The sequence below is a fragment of the Aythya ferina genome (assembly GCF_964211825.1).
Source record: "Aythya ferina genome assembly, chromosome: 4".
Taxonomy (NCBI): domain Eukaryota; kingdom Metazoa; phylum Chordata; class Aves; order Anseriformes; family Anatidae; genus Aythya; species Aythya ferina.
In genome coordinates this window covers 15,914,808-15,934,693 of record NC_140300.1, presented here as the reverse complement: position 1 = coordinate 15,934,693, position 19,886 = coordinate 15,914,808, and the positions used below count along the sequence as shown (strand labels likewise).

At 38.7% G+C, this 19,886-nt stretch overlaps 1 protein-coding gene across 2 annotated transcripts in view; it reads left to right on the top strand.

Moving 5' to 3' along the window:
* The first annotated feature begins 1,968 nt into the window (after positions 1 to 1,968).
* Positions 1,969 to 19,886, top strand: part of TAPT1 (transmembrane anterior posterior transformation 1) — a 38,920-nt gene continuing 21,002 nt past the window's right edge. Inside the window, exons 1-4 of one of the 2 annotated variants that reach the window (XM_084517319.1) lie at positions 1,969 to 2,362; positions 6,816 to 6,946; positions 9,617 to 9,735; positions 14,405 to 14,428. In XM_084517319.1, coding sequence (XP_084373445.1) covers positions 2,050 to 2,362; positions 6,816 to 6,946; positions 9,617 to 9,735; positions 14,405 to 14,428 — 587 coding nt within the window. In that variant the 5' untranslated portion in view covers positions 1,969 to 2,049. The remainder of the gene's footprint in view (positions 2,363 to 6,815; positions 6,947 to 9,616; positions 9,736 to 14,404; positions 14,429 to 19,886) is intronic. The other variant, XM_084517320.1, reaches the window with a different exon arrangement.

Here is a 19,886-nt window from a genome sequence, read left to right as displayed (position 1 = left end):
AAGACTTAAATACCTTGGGGCCGGATTTTGCTGCCGTTGCATTTACCTTCTTGAAGTGGCCAACTTGCTAAAATACCACATGTACTAATTGAAACACACACATCTCTGCACATGGAAAAGAGCACTTCAAAATTGTGACAGGTTACAAAAGGAATGTAAGGCTCAGGAAAAACATATGCAGGGACTCTGTGGGTAGTAATTTCAGAATATCTGCTCAGTGTGCTTTTAAAGTGTCAAAAATACAAGTGAATTTTTGGCTTAAAATTTCTGCAGTCATACTATTATTGTGCCTTCAGCTGAACTACTTTGAATGAAAAACTGAAATATTTTGTAAACTAATCGAGGTTATCTTGGGTTAACCCAAGATACAAAAAATAAATGGATGTGCTGTCACAACTGATGCAGGCAATTCATCTGATAGCTTCTCAGTGGGCCTGAAGGAAGACACAGCTGGTTGTTAGAGGATGCTTGATGCTGCAAATGCCTTCATTTGGATAAGATTGATAACAGGGTTGTGACAATTTGTTGTCCTTAAAGACTGCAATGCATCTTACAGATAGATATAGCTATTGCACACAGCTGGGAGGAGAGAAGCAGTCTCTCAGGGTGTCATGTAACTTTGCATGGACTGCAGCAGCTTTCCTGCTAAGAGGAATTTTTCAAATCTTTTTTAGGGACTTCTGCTCCACATCCTATTTTTCAATTGCTTTTTACACCCACAGAGAAAAGAAGGGAGAAGATGAAACTGTTGATGTCTTGTAACTATCACTGTTAAGTTCTCTGTTTGATGTTATTACACATTGTAAAAAGCTCTCCACTGCCTGAAAACATCTAGACTTTCATTAATCCTACATGATTTTAGGCATCTAGAACCACTAATGGCAGTGAAAATGGGCACTTTCAGATTATCCAAGGCCTGAAATGCTCTTTGATACAACTCTCTGTTCAATTAACTTAGAGGTAGAGTTTTAGAGGGAAACTACACACGCTGTGGTCTTCCAAGGAAAGAATAAAGCGCTCTTTGTTTTTCCAGGATAAGTGGCTAAATATTAAGCTGAACGAATCTGGCCTCTGAACGCATGATAAGAACACGAGAAGTGAATGTGAAGGAGATCTTGTACGTGAAATTCAGGCCAGATATTTTGCCCTTGTGCCCATGTGAATTCCTTCTTCAAACAAGTATTCTACTTTTACTTTGAGCAACCTACTTCTTATATTCATGTTTACTCCTCTATACATTGTAAGTGCTTTGAAACAGGAACAATTATTTTAATTAATAACCCTGCTATGACCACTGCAGCTAACTAATGGCATTTTCAGCCTCAGCATTTCCCAATTTGCAAGAATTTATGCTGCCTTGAGGGGTGGTTTGGGGGCCGGTTGGTTGTGTGGGTGTTTGTGGTCCCATGAAGCATGGCACAGGTGGTCCATGACCTGGGGGGCTGCCGTGAGCCCTGGGCACACCAGATGACCGCAGCAGCACCGTCCTGCACACCGGAGGGCTCACAGACGGGTCTCCTTTCAGAGGCCTCCTGCACAAAGCGCCGCACAAACAAGGACGGCAAGCCGGTGACCTGAAGTGCGAGGTCAGGTCCCACAGGCACACTGAAGCCCTGTTGGCTTTACAGTTGTTAATTCACCTCTCGTTCTCCTTCCCCAATCACGGCTTTATTTGTGCAGCGCGGCGTGGATTAATAACTTCAAAATCGCTTTGCACTGCTGCCCCTGAGCCCACGCCACCTTTCCTTTACACCAACAAGAAGACACACGAGACCTCTTCCCTCACACAACCACCTTTATTCCCGCCCCACGACATAAATAAAACCCGAATCAGCCTCAAAGGCCCTCAGCTGGGGGTGAGGGGGGGGGAGGCTCGGACAGGAGGGGGAAGCCTCGGTGAAGACGCGAGGGAGCTGCCGGCGCGCAAGCGGTTAAGGGCGGCGGGGCCGCACAAGATGGCGCCGCGCCGGCATCGCCCCCGTCCCCGCCCCGCGCCCGGCTGTGTAGCGGCGGCCAGGCCGGGCCGCGCGGCGCCGCCGTCGCACGGTGATGAGTCAGCGGCAGGGGCGCGGCGCGGCGCGGGGCCCGGGGGCGGCCAGCGCGGAGCGGGCGGCGAACATGGCCGGCGTTGCCGACGCCGCCGCCGCCGCGCCGGGGAGCGGTGGGGAAGGGCGGCGCGGCGGCGCCCCGGAGCAGCAGCCCCAGCAGCAGCAGCAGCCGCCCCAGCAGCAGGAGGGCTGCCGCGGGGAGCCCAAGACTCTGTGGGGGAGCAGCGAGCCGCAGGCGGCCCCGCAGCAGCGGACGGAGACGCTGGGTTTCTACGAGAGCGACCGGGGCAGGAAGAAGAAGAGGGGGCTCTCGGGTGAGCAGCGGAGCGGGGAGCGGGGAGGGACCCAGCGGGGCTCGTCCCGGCGCCTCGCATCGCCGCCCGGCCGCGCTGAGGGGCCGGCTGAGCCGCGGCGGGGCTGAGGGCGCTGCCGCCGGCCGCCTTGGCGAACTTGGGCGAGAGACTTCAAAAAGTGCGCCGGGCTGCGGGCAGCCGCGCTGGGCGGCGGCTCCGTGAGGAGAGGAGGGAAGGGAACGGGGCTGAGCCGGCGGCTGAGGCCCTTTCTGCACACTTCGCTTTATTTTCGGCCACCCGGCTCGGCCCCATCGCTAAGTGCAGCCTCTACGCTCGCCCTGTCCGCCCCCATCTCCACACAGGCGTGTCCAAAGCGAGGAGCGGGCACGCTGAAGTTTCACCTAGTGCGTTCACCGATCGGTGTCAGGACGCTTTGTTAAGTTATAAAGGTGTCTGTAACGGGAAAGCTTCGCACCGGAGTTAAAAATGGGGCTGTTAAACCTGCAGCCTGCTGAGGAACGGCTCCGGAGGGCAAGGAGCGCAGGGCAGAGCGGTGTTGTGCCCTCAGCTCCACTCCTCGGCTCTGGGGCACGCTCGCTTGGCTTTCTTCTTGAGGCACAAAACATGCTTCATCGTTAAACATTGCTCGTTAGGTACGCGTAATTACCAACGTAATAGTGTTTTCCCCTACCGCTGAAAGTAGCGGTGCTGTTAGAGCCTTGAAATCCTACACGGATTGTTAGAAGGCTTCTGAACTGACCGTGTTTTACTACCTAATGGTTTCACAGGGAAAAACAGTAAGGGAAAGTAGACTGACAGCAGCCTCCGCTACACGCCTTTATTTACATTTATACTCGAACTGATTATTCTAGGTATCCACCAAGCAGGTTTTGAAATTTAGCCCTGCCTCGTTCATAAAAAGTAAAAATTGTCATCTAAATGACTTGGTTGGCATCTGTGCCGTAGATAAATGATATGGCCAGGTAGATTTGATGTTGGTAAACTTGCAACCAACTTTTTTAGCACCGTATGCTTAATGGAGTGGTTAGCTGGAAATGTGAAGAGTGCTCACAGAAGTGTTCAGATTTCCAAGCTGTCTGCCTCACCGTTGGCTGGAATGTGACACCACAGGGCATGCCAAATAGAAAAGAGGAAAAAAAACGTGATTAGAAATTAGCTTAAATCATTTAGCAATGATTGAATGGTTTCCGTCTAAGCTTGATCGGTGTTATGGCTGTTCTTGATGTGTTATGTCATAGCATCATTGATCACACGGTTTGGTGGTGAAACCGCTGCAGTTCCCATAGTTGTAGGGAGCTGGCTTGGTTATAGTACTGTGACTTGGTTTGTGGTGGGGAAAATATGGTCAAGATGCGCAGTGATGTTCCTGAAAGACAGCTGAACAGAACTTTTTTTAAAGCAAACAAATCAGTATGCGGGGGAAAAAATACTAATAACCTTCCAGTTGATCTTAATTTTAAAAAATAGTTAAAAGCCATTGGTGTACTCTGATTCTTCAAGAAAACATTGGAGGAACAGGCTTTTGATATAGCAACTAAAAATTCTAACTCATCTTTGCTGGTAGCGTTACACTTTATAGTACACAGAAGTAGATTTTCTTTCAAGGTGGTACAGTAGGGTAAGTACTGTACAGAGGAGTTGTCTGGCAGGGAAGGAAATAACTACTTCAAAAATATAGGTATTGTGCTGCTTTAGTCTTGATTTATTTGAGTGTTCACGGAAGAAGTGTGTGTTTAGGATTGACAGGAGCAAAGTGAATGCCTGAAACTGTTAGCATTTAGGATTAATGTTCTGATTGTTTCTCAACAGAAAATTTGTGAGGCACGGTGGATTTTACATTTGCACAAGTTTTTCTCTCCGCTTCTGGTTAATGGTTATCCCTTGTGTCGCTATGCATTGAAGTATAACTTTGGTAAATCATTATCTTTTTACCTTGAAAAATTAACTGTGGCCTTTTATGTTTTGAAGATGCTTGTGCTGCATCTTCACTGCACTGACGTGGGGAGATGAATGAGGATACTTAAAGCATTTAGACTATGCCGTCTGAACAGTTTAAACTTAGGCCAAAACTTTGACTGCAAAGGAGGGAAATTTTAAATAAATTGAAAGTAGGAATTAAAGCAGTTTCTTCCATTTAACAGAAAATGATGCTTTGACAGCAGAATTAAGACCTTTTTCAGGTGATTTACTGCTCTGTCCTGCCTTGGTGTCTCATCCTGTTCTGCTGGCTATGTTTTTCCTACAAGGCCAGCACGGATCTGCTCCATGGCTCTGTGGGCACAGAAGTAGGGCTGATGTTGGGTGCTAGAAAGTGCTTGGAAAGGAGGTGGCTGGGCGACTGCTTCAGCACATCCCATCGCTGGAGAGGGTGTTTGCGTGCACAGTCTGGAGCTTCTCTATTGATCAGCTTCGGTCGTGAGGAGTGTGGGGTGTGGAAGTTAAGCGAGGTGGAGGGAACTGAAAATGATCTGTTTTTCAACGACAAAGCCAATGAACCAGTTCATGTGAGGTAATGGGAAGTGGGAACAGACAGCTCGGCTGTCACTCCACAGTGGTTGCCCGTATGTCAATATTGGTTTTGCAGGAAACTTGTGTTGGTTTTGAGATGCATTACCTTTAGGTTAGTGAAAGTTGGTTATCTCTAGTGTCAGAAGATGTCCCTGGGCAGTTAACCACAGTAGTTAATTTAGATGTTCATACCTAAGCTTATCTTTTGTTATTTTTTTTTCCCCAATTCTTTCTTGAGTTTTACATTATGATGTTACAGAGGAGGACTGTAGAAAACAAATTTGGCTGAGATCTGAACAAGCATTTAGTGGTATGAACTTCTGCCATTATTTCACTAGCATGACCTTTGATTGAAGCTTTAAATGTCAATATTAACTTTTTTTCCACTCACTAAACTACATGTTTGTTGATTTTAAAACAAATATTTCTAGGGGTTACAGTAGCTGTAGCCTGCTAGAAGGGGATCAGTTATATAAATTATTGCAAACACCACCCAAACAAGTCCTTACAGGGTTCGGTTCACATAGTTGAAAGCAAATAATGATTGCAATGAGTTACTAACAGTACATATTTATGTTAATATACCACTGCAAACTTCAAGATGCTCGTAATGCTGAGAAGTTCTAATCACATGTCCACCACCCAAGGCAGTGTAGGTTACCACCCAAGGCAGGCACACACCCCTGCCTCTTCTGTGGCTTTTAAACTTCTTTTCAAGCTGATTGCTTCTTTGCCTTAAAACTCGTGGTCATTTCTTGGCTACTGTTCTATCCAGCTGATGGTTGTCATCATCTTTGGTGTGATGACTTTGGGGTGAACTGTTCACAGGTACCATCCCTGCTTGTGTTCTGTCTTAGCAGCTGTTGTTATCTCGGCTGTTTTAAGGCTGTGCTGTGCAGCCTTTTCCCTTCACCCTCCTCACCACAAACGGGGGCACTGTACCGTGCAAGGCCCCCTGCAGCAGTCACCAAAACTCTCTGAAGTCTGAATCTGCTGCTGGTGAGCGTGTTCTTGCCCCATGATAAGTTCACTGTTGCTTTTCACCTGTCTGGATAAGTGATATCTGTATTTTGGATGCTGTGTGAGCACTGGGAGTGTCTGGTTTTGAATGCCAGTAACAACCAGAAATTTTGAACACGAGTGTAGTCTCCTGTCACTTGTGAAGTGTTACAGATGGGAAGTGCTGATCTCAGAACTTGTCAGTGAGTGTTGTAAGCTCAACTTCCTCGTGCTGCTGATAGGCTGAGCTTTCATAATTGTGATTTATTTACTGTTGAAAGGCTGTTCTGTCCTTTTTTTTAAAGCCATATGGCTTGATTAGAAACTTAGGTCAGCCTTCAGCCTATTTACCTACAGCTGTTAAAATGTGGAAGACCTACTGTATATGCCTGATTGCATTTCAGTCTTGAAGGGCTTTTTATCTGATAAGCAAACAATCAGGACACCTCTACTGTTTGTGAACTGAATCACCTGCAATCACTTACCTATGAATGCTATGATCTTACAGGAGGTGTTCTTTATTTAAAGAACAAGCTGCTAATGTTGCTGAGAGAGAAAATAACTTTAAAAGTCTAGAATTAAGCTCAGTAATTTAGGAGAGCTCTCAGTATGGTAAGAATTAGATCCATTAGATATACTGCGTTCAGCATAGCTTTTTTTAGTAATCTTTTGGAGAAGCAGGATGTCTGATGAAAACGATTGGCTGGGCAGAGCAGTTTGTTTTGCTTGTTGGGAAGCGATCAGGAAATGGGAGGGAGTAGGACTCGATTCTCATAGCTCCTTCTGTACCAAGTTATTTGACATTCTGGTTGCTGTTAGCAGAAACCTATTGCGTTAGATGTGATGGAACTGGAGCACGTAGCAAGTAACAAAAGCACAGGAGCCTTCTCACTCTGTGGAGTTCATGTCTAAAATGTCTTCTGCTTATGTGTGTTCCCAAATGTAGATCTTTCGTTGCTGAGGTTCATCAGTGCTGAGCTGACAAGAGGCTACTTCCTTGAACACAATGAAGCAAAATACACAGAGCGGAGAGAGAGAGTATACACGTGCATGCGGATACCAAAAGAACTGGAAAAGGTGAAGTATTCTTTAAGATTTCTTTTAATTTCGAGATTAAATTGGCTATGTGAAGGTATTTAAAGGAATCTTTGTTTTTCAAACACTTCACTCAAAAAAAAATTGCACATCTGCATTGATTAATATTCAGTGTTTTCAGCTAATGGCCACTTGATGCTATTAGCAGAGACTGACATAATCAGCTTGGAAGTCCAGGTGGTGATGTATTCAAAAATGTCTCTGATCTTCAAGGAATAGTCAGTCAAAGGAAAACCATGGTTTTAAAGAATTTTCCAGTCTGAAAATACAGTGATAGATAAGTTTGTAGAAGGTTTTTGACTTCCGCAGCTTTCTGTTTTGCTTCTGGCCACTGCTTATGACACCTTCCTTTCCTTCTCCCTCTATCCCAGTGTTGTGGTTCTTCCTGATTGATGCATTCCTGCCACTTCCTTTGTGGTAGCTTAAATATAATTCAGTGGGCCAATTGCAGTGCTCTAACGTAAAAGGGAGTTTTGTTCTGGTGTAACCTTTTTGGAATCCTGTAGGACAGGGTGTCAAAGTTGGGAGGCAGCAGGAATATGCTCAGGGATGAAGAGTAAGGCAAATTGGTAATAAGGTTGTGTAGGTTACAGTGTTACCATAACCTTAAGAGTTAATATAGTTAAATTTCTCAAAACCTCTAGATTTTGAGAAATATGGTAAGCCTAAACCAGTTGAACACTACTTTATGTTGAAAAACATAAAGTGCTTGCTCCCACTTCAGTCTCCCACCTTACACGCACTACATGTTTTGCATGAGCTCGTTGTACCGTTCTGAAATGTAAAGCAGCTCATAATTTGGCAGTGAATGCTTCACATTTCTTGCCTGTTTTGTCCTCTGCTAGGGTAGTGTGCTGAATTGCTCAGCCAGTATTCTCACAAATCCAGAGTTTTTGAGGACAGAGGGGTAGATGAATAGCTTAGAGTAGTAGAAAGCTTACATACAGAGAAGTGGAGGAGGGACGGAGAGTAGGATTTGTTTTTGTCAGAGCCCTGCTTCCACCTTCAGCGTCGTCAAATTAATCCTCGGTCACAATGAGACCTGGCTCTACAGAAGTAAATATTCATCTCCATTGTAATTATGTAGACTACTATGTGTAGTTTCCAAGCTACAGAAATTATTCTGAAGGATCATCACCATAGGTTTCCAACAAAACTTAGAGCATTTAAGAACATACAAGATTGTTGGCCTTTGCTTAAACAGGGTTGAGGGTATAAGTGGTCAAATTACTGTTGTGTTTTTGTTTTGTTTTTTTTTTTTTTTTGCGCATGGTAAATCAGACTTCGGTGTCTGTTTTGAATATCAATGAAAGAATATGAAACTAAGGAATAAGCAGAGATATCTAAAAGGTGATTGATATCTTTTTACAGAGAGATTATGAAATAAATGTTCTTTGCCTGGGCATAGTCCAGGTTAGCTTTCATTCTAAATGTATCAAATTGAATAATACTCACTGGAAAAAAATGAAAAAGTATGCTGATGAGCACCTAGAAAGCAAACTAAATAGTGTGCAGACCATCACCTATTGTAGGAATTGTTTGACTGAGTTTCAAAATTGCTTCATTCAAATGAAACATGAGTAGGAAAGGAAGGCAAGAATTGTCTTAATGACTTGTATTGTTTGCTACCTAATGATTTACTTAGAGAGTGGGGATGTACATCATAAAAAGCTAGAGTGAGAATAAACTGGAATAAAATTTACCTTCTGATATTAGGTAAATACTTGATTTTCTTTAACTTGCTATTATTACATATAACCTTTGAGTTTATTTTGCAAAATACATTTTCTTGATCATCATCAACAACAACAAAAAAAAAAAGCATAATATTCTTTTAAACTCAAAATTAGGACTTTATATGCCTAGCTAGGTATGTGCCTAACTTTTCTTGAAATACAATTAGGAAAATCAACAAGTGCCCAGAGTCTCATTCAGATAAATCTTAGATCAATTCAGAAAGCACATAAAGAAGGAACATCATCTGGGGGGAGACAGGTATGTAACAGCTTTCTAATTGGAGAATTCAGGTCTAGTATAATTATGATAGAGTTGCTTGGCTTTTGACTATAGTGAAATGGCTTTAACTGTTCTTACAAGTTAAGGAGGAAGCATTTAAACTGAGGGCGAGTATGTAAATTGATTCTTCATATTTTATATTCCTCTTCTAACGAAAGAAAGGTGCATATTTTCTGAAGGAGAAAACTACCACAGCAGTAATTAGGTGTGCAATAGAAAGCTAACTAGGTAAAACTTTGTTTTTTGGAGGGGGGAAGACATGTTAAAAAGAACATAAGCAGAAAAAGTTTTTGCATGTGTACACACAGCTCTACGGTTCTTTCCCCTCCCTAAAGTTAAAACATTAACATCTCTAACTTTAGAGGAAAGTCACTACTGCAAAATGAGCTGCAGTAATTAAGTGCAATTCATCTGTTGAATAAGGTTTGGTGAATTGGGGAAGTTTGTAAAATTCTTTGCTATCTGGGCCTTGTGGAGCAGAATTTTTGCTGAGTAGTCTAACTGGATAGTTTTTTTTCATCTTATCTTATTTGGTTAATTAAAGTAATATGTAAATGTATTTTTCATAAAACAGTATAATTCTTTATTTGTAACTCTGTATAAACTACTAACGTATGTTTTATTTTTATAATTTAGTTGATGTTTTTTGGAATCTTTTTGTGCCTGGATGCTTTTCTGTATATATTCACCCTGCTTCCTTTGAGAGTTTTTCTGGCAATGTTCCGGTTCATCACTTTGCCTTGCTATGGACTACGGTAAGTTGATTGAAGAGGAAGGAGTTGATACACTTAAATAATGTTTATCTGTTTGCTTAACTTTACGGTCTTTCAGTGCTGTTTGATCTACTAATGACTTTTTCTGCTGTGAAGCAGAAGTTTTGCTCTAACCTAGCCAAAGCAACAGTGTTTGTGGGGTACTGTTAAGCTTTACCACCAGTCACTAACTCGAATGTTGTTCCCTTCAGATGGCAGATTGCTAACAACACCCATTAAGCACATTCAGGTTAGTAAGGGGCAGAGACATAACCTTATTCTGGGTCATTCTGTTCATTTAACTAACGTCTATTTGAATAGTGTTCTGGGATTTGTTAGTCTGGAGTTAATGACTCAGCCTTTTGTATTTTGACAGACTCTTTGGTATTGAAACCAAAATTTGATTTTTACAACAAATGAGTTCTAATTTCCCCAGTAATATTTTCTCAAGGGGCTCCTGTATAAAATTGATTTTTTATATTCTTTAAAAGAATCTTTTAAGTAAGTAAGTGGGATGGGACTAGATAGAATAACATTAAGAAATTTAAGTTTTAACCCCTTTACTGTTTTGCTTAGATTGGTACTAAGGAAATCACTAATTCATAGCATTTTGTTTTACCAAAAAATGGGACAATTGATTTCCTTGATTAAAACTTGCTATTTTAAAGTAAGCTTGGTGATACAATCCTAAGTGTAACCTAAAAGGATAGAAGTCTTTGTATTGATGTTTTAATTTTTCCTTGAATAAATAAGAACTTAAGGGTTTTCATTCTTCATTTCCTCAAACTTGATTTAAAAAGTTGATTACTGGTTGCTGATTCTTTTTTTCTTTTAATCAAACCACTTGCATTTACATTATTAGAATCTCTTATATGTGAAGTGCTTTTCAATGCATAGTTCAGGATGTATATTCAGATTAGAGAAAATGCATGTCTAGTTGCATTTAAAAAAAAAAAAAATACTATTTTAAAGTACTGTCCCGAGTTGAAACTTTTGAACTTGGGTGCTGCTTCAAATAGACACTAGGTGGCAGTCTGACATACGGAATTATGGTGTTAATTTTGAGCTGAATTGAGTATTTTCAAAATGTCAAGAGTTTTCCTAGCTGTGTAAAGAACCATATAGTAGCTATTCAATTTTCACATGATGACAAGTCAAATTATGTGCCAATTTGTAAATATCTGCATGGATGCTATTGCTAAAATATTAAAATTTAGATAAAGGTAATGGATTTTAGCATACTATTTCGATTTTCTAGCTACTTTTTTCAATTTACAAAGTGTTCTTCCTCATTTATAAACTCAGCTTTGCTTTTGACAAATGAACTTAATGCTCTTCTGAAATTGTGATTAAAAAAATTGATAGACCAGTTGCTGGCTTCAGCTGTTACTTAATTTACTGAAAAAAGTGGGGTTCAGAAGACCACATATGCATACGTGCAGTGCTAAAACTTAGTCTGCTTGTCTGATGATATTCTTACTGTGAATGGCAGAGTAGAACCCAATTTATTCTGTTCAACTTGAATATGTTAACTTTAAAGTGTTACCAGGTAAGATTCAGTAAAACTAAGATCATCTTGAATTAAGAAGGTTGTGTTTTGGTAGGAATTCTTGAAACAATTTCCCATGTGTCCGTTTCTTCAAAAGTTTATGGAATATCTTTCCTTTGCATCTCAATTACCTCTTCACTACCGGAAGCTTTGTCCAAGTCATCAGTGTTCTAAAGCTGGTGGATTTTTGTTGAAAAGTTGACAGCTGATGTTTACAGTATGTAATGAAACTTTTTCAGATATGACTCTTATTTCTGAATACTCAGTCTGCACTTTGCTTTTTATTTGCGTGTTTTCTTGTTTTTCTTCCTGGTTATGCTGATTTGATTTGTTACGGTAAAAAATGATTGGGGCTTTTCTAGCTCAGGAAACTTATTTTTGTGTTTAAATAGAGGTCAGTAGGTAAAATGTATTTATTATTCCAAAAGGTACTTAGAAAGCAGGTGGCTAGTTATCTCTGAACTCAATGCTTCTTCACAAATGTCAAGTAAGTGCTGAGAGGTGTGATTAGGTGTTTTTTGAACCTGCCACATCATATTCCATTCTGTGTAGTAAATAAAAGTGCTCCTCCCTTCATCTTGACTTTTTTCTCAACATCTAAGTGACATGATTGAGCAGCGAGTGTTCTGTTGACCTTCCACTTCACTCTTCATTTCTATTTCCTCATAACTTCTTTGCTCTCTATTCAGTGTAGAAACAAGGTTGTTACCCTTTATTTCTTCCAAACAATGAAAACACGTTCTATGTAAAATGGGTTAATTCCTGCCTATAATATTGTGTGCAGTGCTTATTTAAATGCAGGGGCAATGCACTGTTTACCTTTTCCACATTTTAATATCCCATCTAAGAAAGCTAAGAGAACAGAGTAGTGTATCTTAAAGTTTGATTTATTTTTCTACCTAGACAGCATAACTTGTTTCAGTCTGACTGCTAAATCCTTCCTCATCACTGGATCTTTCATTTTGAGTCAGTATAGTTCTGCGTATTTGTCAGAGCTATATTGGCATTAACACAGATATTTTAGAACTACTGAAAACTTCAATGAGAAGAATCCAAGATTATGTCATGAAGTAAACTATAAGGTGCAGGTTAAATTGTTGCAGTCAAACTGGCAGTGGCTGAATCATCAGATTGTGGTGGTTTTGGCAGGTGAAACACTTCATTACTGCTCTACTCTATAAAGAGTAGTGTGCTCTTTCAAAAATTAACACTTCACAAAATTAAATTACATCAGCAGTCTTCAGAAATAACAAAAATAAAAAAAAATCTAACAGCTCTGTTTCCTTCCAAGCAGTGGAAAGAAATTTCCTAAACTCTGCACTTTGAATCTTACACATAAGCTCATTTTATTGAAATATATGACAACTTCAAAGCACGTGCTTTGGAACAAGGGGGGAGAGAGAAAGAGAGAGAAAAGTGGACCTGGTAGAGCTCTTTTCAGACTTGGTTCTTGTTAATAGGTTCCTAAAATTAACTATACCTGTGGTTGAAAGGTATGATTATCTTTTAAAAACGAGACATTTTTTTTTAAACCTCAGGTTCTGAGCAGATTAATATCTCTGCTTGTTTTGAATCACTTTTATAAAGCTAACTTTTGGTGTTTTTTTTTTTTTTTTTTTAAATACATTGCACACTAGTAAAAGCTCTCCTGGGAAAATCACTATGATACAAAGGTTAAATTTGTATGTTAGTGAAACTCTGATAAAAGCCCCAATAAAATTCCACTTTAAGACATTTTACATCTTGACTGTAAACTAAATAAGGATTTTTGCTGTGGAAAATGAGATTTCCTGTAAATTCTAGCTTTCTCAAGAGAACATAGTGTAGTATGTGACTCCTCTTACATGAGGAATGATTGTGAAGATCTTTGCATTTCTTACATGTTGAAGTAGCGATATAGCTTATAAATATGTGTTCTGTGGTTTCTTTTATTACGTTGCCTTCTCCCTGAAATAAGTGAATTTAGGTTTTGTCAGCAATAACATCATTAATTTTGAACCTACCACAGGTATTATATGTGCCTTTTAAATTTCCCACTGCCCTCCTGTGAAGTGATAGATGTACACTTTTCAGTAGGAAATAAATGAAAAAAGCATTACTTCAAGAAATAAATAGTAGGAAGAAAGCATCTCAGAGAAAAAAAGATCCACTGGGATTCTCACTATGGACTTTGTTCATAAATGAATTTGAACTTCAGTTGCACACTTAGTCCCAAACCTGTTTGTTTTTTTTTTTTTTTTTTTTTTTGCCAATGTGACTTTCTACCAACCAAAAAGGGCAGGTACACTCAGTATTTTCTGTAGTAATCTCTCGGAAAGTACTCCTTTCTCCTTTCCATAACAGTGCATAGTGTAGCAACATTACAACCTTCTCTTTCTTTCTTTCTTGTAAATCAGACCGAAGGGAAGAGCACTTTCACTTCCTTTATAGGATGGAATGTGGTGTCACAGGGATTCCTCCTTGGTGAGTAAATCCTGATTTTCTTTTTCCTTTCATGCTATCGGCCAAATTCATCGTCATGTAATCAGTAAAAAGACTGATTACAAATGAATAGGATAGCTAAGTTAACCTACATACTTCAAAGGAGAAGCCAGTACTTAATATTCAATACCCAGTACTTGAAACTGATTCGGTAGGGTTTATGGTAGGTATACTTTTGAATACGACTTCACTTCCCTGTGGAAATTGGTTGTGATCTTAATAGGTTTAAAATGCTGTTCATATAGAGCGCCTGTGTACCACTTCAGCCCAATTTACAATAGGGTGTCTTGGAAACAAAACATAGCCCCTGCTGTACTTTATTTATAGAGCCTTAAGCTTTTTATGTTTATTCTAAGTAACAGTTCAGTCAAGTTCATGGCTATATTTTACGTGTATTACAAGCTGTTTTTCTTGTAATACTTAAGAAGTTTTGCAGAGAGTTCTTAAAGTTCATTGGCAGGTACTTTAATATTAGGCTTTAAATTGATTGTAGAATAAAATGCACTATTTTTTTCTTACGCTTATTTACTGACTTCATTTACAGTTGATTCTGTTACTAAAAAGGAATAAACACTTAATGAAGGATAATTTTAGTTGTCACTTATTTGAAACCTCATTTTTTTTTTATTTATTTTGAGACAGCTCTCATCGGGGCCTAACAGAAAGGTTGGTTTTGTTTCATTCTTAGCATGGTTTTGTGCTGTGTTGTGTGCATGTAGAGGCTTTTTACTGTTTGAGAAATGAAATGCGGTTTAGGTTGGCCAGCTTAGCTCTCTATATATTCAAGTCTTCAACTGAGACGTTTTTATCAGCACTAAGTCTATATATGTCAGCAATTCTATGACAATGAAGTTCTGCATACTGTATTTTTAATTTCAAAGTAAGTATTGGACTCGAACAAAATAGCTCTTTTTCTGGAGCTAAGCTTAGTTCCAAACTTGATCATAGTTGTAGGAAAGTATTTTCAAAATGAGAAGCATAATTTTTGAAAAAATTTAAGAGTGTAGCTATATGTGTAAGTATGCCCTCCAGACAAACTGGGTTTTCTTTCCCTGGCATCTTCATTTAGTTTGCCAACAGGTAGTATCACAAAGTATCATCACTTTGTGTCAATCTGTTCATTCTTGTTTATGTTCATATAAGTTAGACACTTAAAACACTGCAGTTCGTTATTGAAGGATGCATTTAAGGATTAAGGTTCTGATAAAGACTAAATATCTGTGCAAAACAAAATCATACAGTTCACTTCTCATACAAGTATCTATGATGTAAAAAAGGAAGAAACAAGATACCTAAGCATACCTACTTATTTAGATCACTATTCTTATAATGGAAGAACTTTACCAATTGATACAAACCTTAGTGGTTGTCCAACTTTGAAAAAGAGTATTCGAATAAAAGAATTAGAAAACATTTGCCGTAAAATTCATGGGCAAATCTGTAACCTCAGAGCTAAAACCTTTCTTCATTGCATTATTAGCCAGATGAACCTATTCAAATGAATTTTTTTAGTAGTGTGAAGTACAATAGCATTTCTAGAAATAAATGTTATTTTAATTTCATAAATACACGTATATGCATGTGATTAAGTTCCATGATTTTAGGATTTAAATATCCATCTAAAGCATTATTGCAGTTGTAGTGTAATTACATCATTAAACTCCTGCATGTGTGACATCAGTCTTTGGTATTTTATCTGTGATAACTGTGGAGAAGTAATTGTTTAGAGTTACCTGAATAACTAAGATGATGGTATACAATTAAAAATGTAGTAGTCATTCTGCCAGATATCTTTAAACAATAAACATTGAACAAGAAAAATGTACTGGATTTGTGTTGGTTTAAAAAAAAAAATAATCTAAGAGGTGTCAGGTAAGCTACATGCTAGTGAAGAACTGGGGAGCACAAGTGGGCACGAAAGACAAAAGTGATATGATAGTATATAGCAGTCTGTGCAGGGTTGCATTTAAAATAATATATGCCGAGTGCCCATACATCACCTGCTACAGTAATCATGGACTCATAAGTGTACTTATCTACAGATTAGTGTGCAGGCATACACAGACATGACATGGTGATAAAGCTGTAGACAACTGAAATGAGATTTTTAGTCGTTGTACGTTGCTGTACTTATTGCTAAGTAGTTTTAGCTCTACAGCTATCAGAGGGAGCAAAAAGGGTTTGTTAGGGTAGATACCTATGAAAGCCTTGAGCTATTTTGTTTCTTTAATAACCTAAAAAAAAAACCCAAACAACTACCGTGAAATCAAATGTTCTGTTCAGCTGAAACAGTCAAAAACATCATTTATCTTGTCTTAGGAATGTGCTTTAACCAGTAAGATACTATATAAAAGCAAATGTGAGAAGACATCACCATCACCTCTTTTAGACAAGTTTTGGAAGAAAGGACACAGGTATCTTATCTGAAGAGTAGGATTTGGGCTGTGAAACTTGGAGGGTTTCAAGTAGTCAAGTAGTAACAAGTTACTAGTCAAGTAACTAGTTCTTTAAACTTTCTCTTGTCTAAGAAAATTGCTTATGATAAAGTTTTCCACACCAAATTTTTCCTTCACTGGGTTTTATGTATATTGTGAAATAAGCTTAATTCTTACTTCTGTGGGATTTCTTACAAATGTCACAAATTCTTAAAAATGAAACATTTAAATATTATTTGTTCCTAGACTGTATAGAAAAAAAATGTATGTTTAAATTCCGTAGTAGTCTAATTTGATAGTTTTTTAATTATGTAAGACGGCAAAGTAACATATCCTAAACATGTATAAGAGAAGCTGCTTGTTCAGATGACATCATTTTCTAAACAGGAAGAACTTGGGTTCATGCTTTCTAAATGTGCTTCAACACACAGTTGACAAAGTCATCCTAACAGGCCAATTCTCTGAATTCCTAGCTCATGGCTGATGGCAGTCAGTGCACTGTACAGGTTTTACTATAGTTTCACTCTCAGCTGTCACAGTGTGATAAGTATTGAGCTTTTCCTTTTTTTGACTGGGCTGAAACCAAAACCTGCTGTGGTATAAGAGAGAGGTATAGTATATAGGCTTGCATGTCACTTCCTCATCAGCATTAGTAACAAGCATGTTTATCCCCTTAAGCATGCATTTGTGTAATTCTATTATTTGGAAGCATAATTGTTTGTTTCAGTGGAGATTTTTCCGTTAATTACGAGGCATAAAATGTTAACTGTAACCCATATGCTGAGGAATTTGAACATTTTGTTAAGCACATGCTGTAAAACAATAATGTCCCTGCGTGTGTTTTTCTTTGTTCTATTAATTTGCTAATTAGTGTTATGGTGGAGGAAGGTTTGTAGATTCTTTGTGAAGGAATGCTTGGATTTTTCAGTTTGAATTCATGTAGACTGAAGCATCACCTCATGTTTAAACAGATCGGTGTATTCAGCAGTAGTAATAGAAAAGCAATTCAAGATTTTATGTAGCAAATAATGGAAAGAATGGATAAGCCTTATGCTTTACTATACAGGGACTCGGGTGTGTGAAGAAGTCTAATTTAAGAATTTGCTTCCTTGGCAGTCAAGTCTTTAGAGCTAAACATGAGGACTTGAAGCTTAGCGTAATGAAACTGCTTGTGAAAAATCTGAAAAGAGTATCTTGAAGAGCATGACTTAACAGTAAAAAGTTAGAAGTGATAATGGAATAACAGCAGAAAAGAAATGGGTGAAAAGACAGGCATCTTGCATCTTGTTAAGGCACTTCTGAAGGATGCTGCAAATGCACTGAATCTCTATTTACTGGTTTATGATGTGAAAATTGTAATTTAAAATACATTCACAATTTGGCTAATTACATGGGTGAAACAGTTCTCGCATAACATGATTTCTGGAATCCACTAAGATGTTAAGAGGAACTGCATCTTGGACTACAGGCTCTCATAATGCCTTTGCAGAGCAAAGTTCACTAAAGCAGTAAATGGGCATAATTCACACCTGCAGTATCAGTGTATGCCTGGGATACTGACTGCTGTTGAAAGATTGTGTAGCTTGCTGTTCAGTAACTGGAACAAGTAAATACAAACTAGGATAGTTGTCATTGTTATTCATTGTTCTCCTTTTCTTGTTCATGAGGAAAAACCCACACCAATAACTAATTTTCATGTGAGATCTTTGTCTGTGTTTTGTAATCTATCATGCACAACTGTAAAAATGGAAATGCTTACAATGAGTTGAGCTGTTTCAACTTCTGTCTCTGTTCAGTATTTTCTGGAGTTATGCACACACTCAGTATTGTCTAGTTCTTGCCTCTGCATTCCAAAGTAGGGAACAAAACCATGAAAACATCAGAACTATACTATGTAAATCTTGTTCATTTCTGGATATTGGCAACTTATAGTTAATATTGCCCAGGGCTATGACTACTCTTCTTCAGAGTTGAGATTATGTAGTACTCATGATAATGAATATAGCATTACTAATTAGTATGTGATACTAATCAAGAGGTCTGATGGCTTAGTGTTCAAGATTGTTCTGAAATTATTTTCTAGTATCAGCGCTGAGTATGAACGTAGTTACTGATTACTGGAGACACTAAGTGGAAACACTGAGGAAAATGAAAGCAGAAAATGCTGTATGTAATGCATGGGCTAAGACTTTTTATGATAGGCACGAAATCATGTCAGCCTGTGTGTATTTATGTATGTATCTAAATAGTTTCATGTTAAGGACAGGAATAATTTATGACAAATGGAACCAATATGAGCTGATCATATACTAAACCTGCAACATTTATTTCTCTCTGAACTCTGACTACGTCATTTCATAACTGCAGGCTTTGCAGATCTTTCTGTATTACATGCCAAAAGAGGACAGATAGAAAGAATACTTAATCCATTTACTTGATTTCCTTGTCCTTGTAAGAAGTAATTATTCCTATGCCACATTATATTCAGAGCCACATGGCTAAATTGTTCAGTAAATGTCATTAGACAACAGAAGAGGATTCTGCTGCTGTAGTGGTGCTGTTGTAGATTATGATATTTCATGGTTAATTTAGAAACTTGTTAGCAGCAGACCCTAGATTTCTTACCTAGACAGTATAAAGGGGTCTGTTCCATGTAAATGGAAGAATGATGGAGCAGCTTTTAAATGCCAGGATCTTCTTACTCCTTTCACTTTCTAGAAAGTAGTTTTCTAGTCAGCCTGTGTAGTAGTCCCTTGTGCTGACTACGGGTTAGAAATGCTGAGAGCTCTTCTGTCATCAAAGTGATTAAATTGAATTTCTGAGGGTATTTCCATGAGTTCCTTTAAATATGTGATTTGAAATGCTTGTCACAGCATTACTGCTTCTCATGGGTGAGAAGTACAAGTTACTGCACAACTTTGAATAGAGCATTTTTTAGTTAAAGCTTCAGAAAAGATTGAAGGAACGCTACTGAAGTTTTCTCTAGGTACTTGCTTATTTACAGCAAGTGAGAAACTAAATCCAGGTCACCTTGAAGACTGTAAAGTAACATTCTCTAAAACCATTATGTGAATGTACTCTGTTCTACAAAAGCTTAATTCCTGCAAGGCACAGCAGTCAAGTGTACATGTAGATGGTCTAACCCTTTTGGACAGCCTTTGTGTTGTATAGTAGTGATTATTTATTCAGTTGTTCTAGGCACAACATATCTAAAATGTCTTCATCTTTTGAGTGCACAGGATGCTGTGTGTGATTTGGCCACACCTTTGTAAGGCATTATTCTCCTGAGTTAGTTTTCAGAATTGATACCACTTGCAGAAGTGCAGTCGTGCTCTTGATTATGTTCTTAAGAGTTTGTCTTCCCTGTGATGGATGCTGGCTACTTTTACAGCAGCTGCTTGTGACAGTAACTTAGAGGTCATACATAACTATTCAGATGTTTTTTCAAAAACAGCATATTTTTTAAAATTAGCATATTCAAACTGATAACATGTTTTGGAAAAATAATGGGAGTGTTGTCTAATTTCTGAAACTGATGACTGAGGAATACAGTAAATAAACAATTGTAACTCATGTTCAGCTAATTTGTTCTGACTTATGTGAAATTCTGCAACAGACTTTCAGTGTGTCTTAAAAAGACTTATATTTAACAGAAGTTATAGCTCTGTAGTTTGATTCATAGTTGTTAA